The sequence below is a fragment of the Anastrepha obliqua genome, chromosome 6 (assembly GCF_027943255.1).
Source record: "Anastrepha obliqua isolate idAnaObli1 chromosome 6, idAnaObli1_1.0, whole genome shotgun sequence".
Lineage (NCBI taxonomy): Eukaryota > Metazoa > Arthropoda > Insecta > Diptera > Tephritidae > Anastrepha > Anastrepha obliqua.
In genome coordinates, this window is record NC_072897.1 from 36,682,397 (window position 1) to 36,689,410 (window position 7,014).

At 37.8% G+C, this 7,014-nt stretch overlaps 1 protein-coding gene and 1 pseudogene across 1 annotated transcript; both read left to right on the forward strand.

Annotated features, from left to right (window-relative positions):
• The first annotated feature begins 335 nt into the window (after positions 1–335).
• LOC129250363 (uncharacterized) lies at positions 336–2,800 on the forward strand (annotated as a pseudogene).
• A 57-nt stretch (positions 2,801–2,857) lies between these two features.
• On the forward strand, positions 2,858–6,302 carry LOC129250364 (uncharacterized). The gene is made up of 4 exons (XM_054889993.1): positions 2,858–3,481; positions 3,628–4,129; positions 5,790–5,900; positions 6,187–6,302. The coding sequence occupies exons 1-4, from the start codon at positions 2,858–2,860 to the stop codon at positions 6,300–6,302; spliced, it is 1,353 nt and encodes a 450-aa protein (XP_054745968.1).
• The last annotated feature ends 712 nt before the right edge of the window (positions 6,303–7,014 follow it).

A 7,014-nucleotide genomic window follows, 5' to 3' on the forward strand; every position in this document is an offset into this window, starting at 1 on the left:
ATATATATTTCATATCTGTACATATTGTAGTTTAGTCAGAATAAGCGCCATGTTTTAAAATAATACTATAGATATATTTAAACTAATAAAATGTATTTTTATTTTCAGAAAAACGTATTTCATACCGCAATAAATAAAAAGCAAGAAAAGAAGAAAACAATAAGGCAAAAAGCGGGCCTCTTTCTTTTGGTAAGTTTGCTCAACGTGAAAAAATTCTTTTTCGTTTATAAAATGTGCAAAAGCATGACCAGTGCCGTAAGTTTTCTTACAGAACACATTAATACACACCCACTTACACGCAGCGGACGTATTTGTTAAGTATCGTAGTTAGAAAAATGAGTAAAAGAACGTTATCTTACTTATTGGGAAAAGAAAAAAGAAATTATGAGGAAAATGTAGCGAAATTTCGCAAATTAACTGAAAATGTTAACGTAGAAGGAAATGAAAACTTTCCCAACAGATTAGACGACGATGATGTTCCATCAACAAGTAGAGTAGCTTTGCAAAATTTAGAATATGATATAGATAGCGGAGATGACAGTGTGTTTTTTGAAGATTTAGATGTAGAAGATATTGAGGTAGATAGTTATTCAGAGGATAGGGATAATAATTTAGAAAATGCCTTCCTTTTGTCAACTTGGGCGGTTAGTAATAATATTCCTCAGAATAGCGTAGACGATTTGCTTAGGACTCTAAAACTTATGGGTGTAGAAGGTTTGCCACTGTCAGCTAGGTCTCTTTTAGGTATAAGTAGGCAAAAAGTTAATATTAAATTAATTCCAGGAGGTGAGTTTTTATATATAGGTATTCAGTTTTATTTATGGGGTGCAGAATTTAATGTATTGGAAAATTTTGAGGTAGTAAATATTGATATTGGGATAGATGGGTTAAAGTTATTTAAGAGTAGTAATAGGTGTCTTTGGCCGATTTTAGGATATGTCGTAGGTTCTAAGTTAGGCCCATTTACGATAGCGTGTTTTTCAGGGATGAGTAAGCCAGGTAGCGTTAATGATTTTTTGAGGGACTTTTGTGAGGAAGTAAGTTTTTTGAGGAAGAACGGAGTTAAGGTAGGTAGCAATCTAGTATGTAGGCCATTTAATATAAGACTATTTAGTTGTGACGCCCCCGCTCGTGCATTTGTTACAGGAGTTAAGTCGCATACGGCAAAGAACTCCTCTTCCAAATGCACGATCGAGGGCGTCTATACACAAAGAAGGGTAAGCTTCCCAAAGCAAGTTGGGGATAAGATAGATAAGATAGTTCATTTGAAAATAGAATAGATTTAAGTTATCATAGTTTAGAACTTAGGCAAGCAGAAAGTTTGCTAGAATCTTTTAACTTTGGCATGGTTTCAGAATTTCCTCTTGAACCCATGCATTTAGTACATTTGGGTGTAACAAAAAAGTTGCTCCAGTTACTTTTCAAGAAAGGTAACGTTACGAAAATGAATGAGAAGCTTTTGCTTCTTAACAGGTTCGTACCTTCTGAGTTTAGCCGGCTTAGCTGAGACCTTGACCAGATAAGTAATTGGAAGTCAACTGAATTCCGGCAGTTTTTATTATATACCGGGATATTTGTTTTGAAAGACTGCATTAATGAAGATTTATATTATCATTTTCTTTTACTACACGCCTGAATTCGATTTCTCTCTTGTGAGAAATCTTTTATCGTAGAATCGAATGTCGCCAATGAATTGTTAAAGGAATTTGTTAAATTTGTTCTTGTTCGGAAATATTTATGGCGATCATCTAATAAGTTATAATGTTCGCGGGTTGTTACACCTTTCGGATTGTGTTAGAGAATTTGGTCCCTTAGACAATTTTTCCGCGTACAAATTTGAGAACTACATGCAGCATTTAAAAAAAATAATTAATAAACCTAGCAAAGTTTTGCAGCAAATGTTTTTTCAGAATATCGGAAAGATTAAAAATTTCAGATTCTAGCAATTTAACAAAGATAAAGATAGTGTTAAGGGCTTAAACCTTATTTTCGCATCACCCACAATTTGAGCTCACCCTATTCCTTTCGCTTCTCTATCTTCCTCATCGCTCACATTTCTTCTCATCGTTCATTTCGCTCTTCGCTCCTTTACATTTTGTTGTTATCACTTACTCATCATTTCTTTGTGCAGAATTTAGTACATCTGCATTGCTAACAACATACATGCACATCGATACATACGTTTACCGAAAAAATACATAAAGCCCACGTCGCATCGTCTTCGCGTGATCTCCCCTTTACCTAGCATCGATAAAGGGATAGCGGTGCCGAAAACCATTATAAAAGGACCAGCCTAAGCACTTTTGATACAGTTTCGTTTCGCTTTCCATCACAGCTCCCCCGGTATCGGTAATTAAGCAATTAAGCATAAATTACTTCATCGCCCTTTTTTGCTTCGGATCGAAATAATTTACGTTTAAGAAATAAAGAATTGTTTTTCAATCTAATTTCTTGTTTTAATTTGCGGATAAAATTTAAGTCAACTGGGTTGGCCAGTCATCACTTAAGTTTTAATCATCACATACAAGTATTGGAAATGGAGCCTCACAATATACCTGCGGATACGTCACCACCATCAGCAACCCCCTTTAGAGAAAGCGATTCGGTGCATCATGAGGCGGGAACACCACGAACTTCCCAATCCGTGTGGTCTCAGGCTAATGATGCGTCTGCTCATTTGAAAACGCAAAATGAGTACCGCATCAAGGTCAAACAATCGTTTGAGGTGACCGATGAAAATTATATCAAGGCGTTGGATCTGTTACGATCTAGATATGGAAACAAGCGGCTAATTTTCTAAGCTCATATGCAACATATTTTCGAAGTACAGGGAGAAACAAGGCCGAATGCATCATCTATGAGGGCGTTCATAGACGTCGTCAATACCAATTTACGAGCTGTGCAATCACTAGCTTCAAATCAGCAAGTGTCAGATGGCATACTCTTGCATCTGGTATCCTCAAAGCTCAATACAGACACGAAGGCCAAGTGGGAGGAAGAGGTTACCCACTTGTTTGATCAGCGATCAACTGCCATGAGTTTTCATCTGCCCACTTGGGAGGACTTAGCAAAATTCTTAGAACGTCGTTGTCAAATTGCAGATATTTTGGAAGCCTGGCAGCCTAAAACACTCATGCCAAGAACTCAGCTAACAACATATAGGCACAACAAACGTGACGAAAAATGGGCTATGGTGACTACCAAACAAGCAAAGTGTGAATTTTGCAATGCGGTTCCCCATCATAATGCCTTCAAATGCGACACGTTCCGTGCAATGGATTCTCTTGCAAGATATAACTGTGTGAAAAGACTGAACTTGTGCCTGAATTGCCTTGGATCAGGTCATAAATCGAATGATTGTCCTTCAGTCCATCGCTGTAAACACTGCAATGTAAAACATCATACACTATTACATCGAAATGATTCAGCCATTACCAACATATCACCAAGAGCAGGTTTGCTCTCATCATCTGCTCTTAAGGTGAGTCTCGATCAATCAGAAGTTATTCTTGGAACAGCAATTATTTATGTTTTTAATTCTCGGGGAGTGAGCATCCGAGCTCGCGCTCTGCTAGATTCCGGATCTCAACTGCATTTCATCACGGAGAAATTGGCACAACATTTAAGAGTAACTCGAAAGGGCGTAGATATCGACGTCAGTGGAATAGGTCAAAGGACAGCAAAGGCACAACATTTATGTTGCATAATGTTGAAGAGTATAGTGCCACCATTGATGCACTAATCATACCATCCATTACGTCATGTCAACCTAGTCGTCGCATCGATCAGGCAACCATTTCGATTCCAGATACCATTTCCATCGCTGATCCGACATTCAACATACCAGGACAGATTGACATACTCATTGGAGCAGGATTATTTTTTGAGATACTTAGTAAGGGCCAAATACGTCTCAATGGTCCAGTAATACAAAATACCAAATTTGGTTGGGTGGTTGCAGGTGCAATTCCTGCGCACGTAACATCAGCAGCTGATCCATCACCTCCATACAAAGCATTCACATCAGTCACATCAGAGTCCATTTTAGATAAGCTCCTGGAAAGGTTTTGGGCAATCGAAGACATTCCAACATCGTCATCGTCGACTCTATCATCGGATGAGCTGGAATGTGAATCCTATTTCAGCTCTACTACTCACAGGTGTCTCGTTACCAATAAGTTCATTGTTCGCTTTCCATTTCGTGAAGAACCGCATCACCTGGGTAGTTCAGAAGAAACCGCAGGCAAAATAATGTTTTCGTTAGAATCCAAACTGAATCAAAACTCAACTCTTCGCAGAGATTACAATGAATTCATGGAAGAATATATCAATATGAAGCATATGATTCCAGTTAACTTAGAATATTCACCAAGAAATCACCTAAACTATATCCCCCACCACGAGGTCGCAAAACTTGATAGCTCGACTACTAAGCTGTGGGTAGTCTTTGACGCCTCCTGCAAAACCTCAAATGGATATTGCCTCAACGATATGTTGAGAGTTGGTCCCCAGCTACAAGATACGATATTCACAATTTTGACACGATTCAGAAAACACAAATATGTCATTATGGCTGACATTGCCAAAATGTATAGGCAAATCTGGGTCGACGAACGAGATACCCAATGGCAATGCATTTTCTGGCGCCCTACCTCTCAACAACCACTTACCACATATCAGCTACAAACAGTTACTTATGGAACTAGTTGCGCACCGTACCTTGCTGTAAAATGCCTTCAACAGCTGGCAATTGATGAAGCGAAAACTTACCCAATCGGATCAAAGGTAACACTAAGCGATTTCTATGTAGACAATTTAAACCTTATTTTCGCATCACCCACAATTTGGGCTCACCCTATTCCTTTCGCTTCTCTATCTTCCTCATCGCTCACATTTCTTCTCATCGTTCATTTCGCTCTTCGCTCCTTTACATTTTGTTGTTATCACTTACTCATCATTTCTTTGTGCAGAATTTAGTACATCTGCATTGCCAACAACATACATGCACATCGATACATATGTATACCGAAAAAATACATAAAGCCCACGTCGCATCGTCTTCGCGTGATCTCCTCTTTACCTAGCATCGATAAAGGGATAGCGGTGCCGAAAACCATTATATAAAAGGACCAGCCTAAGCACTTTTGATACAGTTTCGTTTCGTTTTCCATCACAGCTCCCCCGGTATCGGTAATTAAGCAATTAAGCATAAATTACTTCATCGCCCTTTTTTGCTTCGGATCGAAATAATTTACGTTTAAGAAATAAAGAATTGTTTTTCAATCTAATTTCTTGTTTTAATTTGCGGATAAAATTTAAGTCAACTGGGTTGGCCAGTCATCATCCAGATAGATTTTAACAAAGATAAAGATAGTTATTTTCATGGTAATAAGGGGCCCATTAAAATTGTTGGATTAGATAAGGAAACCAACAGTTTTAAAGCGCTCCTTATTTCTAATTTAGAAAATTATTTTACCGAGCCAGTAGAATCTATGTCAGGGGTAGGTATTTGTATAGGTGAAATATTAAGTAATGTAGTATTAATTAGTCGTAGTGATACAAGTTATAAATATTTTTGTATAAATGATAGAAATAAGCTTATTCTTGTCCCCATTCTACATAATTTATTTCGTTCTTTTTTTTAAGTACAATGGAGGACATTTTTTTCGGAAAGCGAAATGATCTATCCACCACGCTCGGGCCCACCAATTTTTACAGGTATAAATATAAAAATGTATTAACAGAATTGTAAATACTTATATTCATACTTAAAACTAATTCCATTTTAGGGTCTGCCGTGCAGCGTAAGCGGTTTGCTGTATCGCAGCCCTACGAAAGGCGTACAGCAGTCCCACATTCCACCAGCGCAACGATATCCAACCATGCTACTGCGGATCCAAGTAAATTTTTTTATATTTTAATAAATTTTAATTCTTACCATTATTTTTTTGCGAGGTTGTTAAAAAAAGAACACTTATTTCAGGTGAACCAGTTTCTCTGGCTTCTTTACAAAAGGAGCTGAGAGAAATGCGGAGCGATATCCGCGAATCATTGGGGGAAATAAAGACCACCTTAAGGGACCTAGAAAGTTAGGTGCAAAGGAATTTCAAGGACTTCGAAAAAAAGGTTATACAAGTATATTATTGAAGTAATGAACTATAACTTTATAAGCTCTTTATTATTTAGATGCCAGAAAGAGCGGAATTTCAGGTCCAGAAATAGCTAATGAGGGAGGTGAAAGTGGTAATGACAAGAGTTCACCAAAGTATTGCGCGCATCACGGGAGATGCTCTGAGTCCTGAGTATATCAGGATTCAGAGTATGCTCCCAATAACATCACAGGATTGAATACCAATCCATACTCCGAAGCAATGATAACTATTATTTCTACTATAAATATACACATGTGATCATGGTTGCTTGAGTTAAATTGTAAAATTAAAATTGTAACATCTAAGAATTCTCCGTATAGCGTTTTTAAAATTTGCCGAAATAAGAGATTTCACAAATTTTGAGATACCTACCTTCTGGTCAAATATGAACGAGACGGTATCAATAAAACGGTCCGCGGATGGCATATGGCAAAAATAAATTTTTTGTTTTTTGGTAGGACTGTTATAAGCTTACATGGCAAATTTCAGCGTGATATGTGACATAGTTTGTTTTCTGTGCTACTGTAAACAAGTCAAGCTCGAGTGTGTTCTTCGAATTCTCTTTTATGACTTCAATTGTCTCAAAATGTTTTCCACGGAGCGGCAACTTGAGCTTGGGAAACAGGAAAAAGTCACATGGAGCCATATCAGGCGAATACGGTGCTTGCGGAACGATATTAACATTATTTTTGTTCAAATAATCGCGAACAAGACGTGATGTGTGAGCTGGTGCATTATCGTGATGCAAGAACCATGACTTGTTGTCCCACAATTCCTTCCTTTTAAGACGAATGTTCTCGCGCAAACGCTTTAAAACGTCTAAATAATATTCAGCGTTAACCGATCGGCCTTCCGGAAGGAA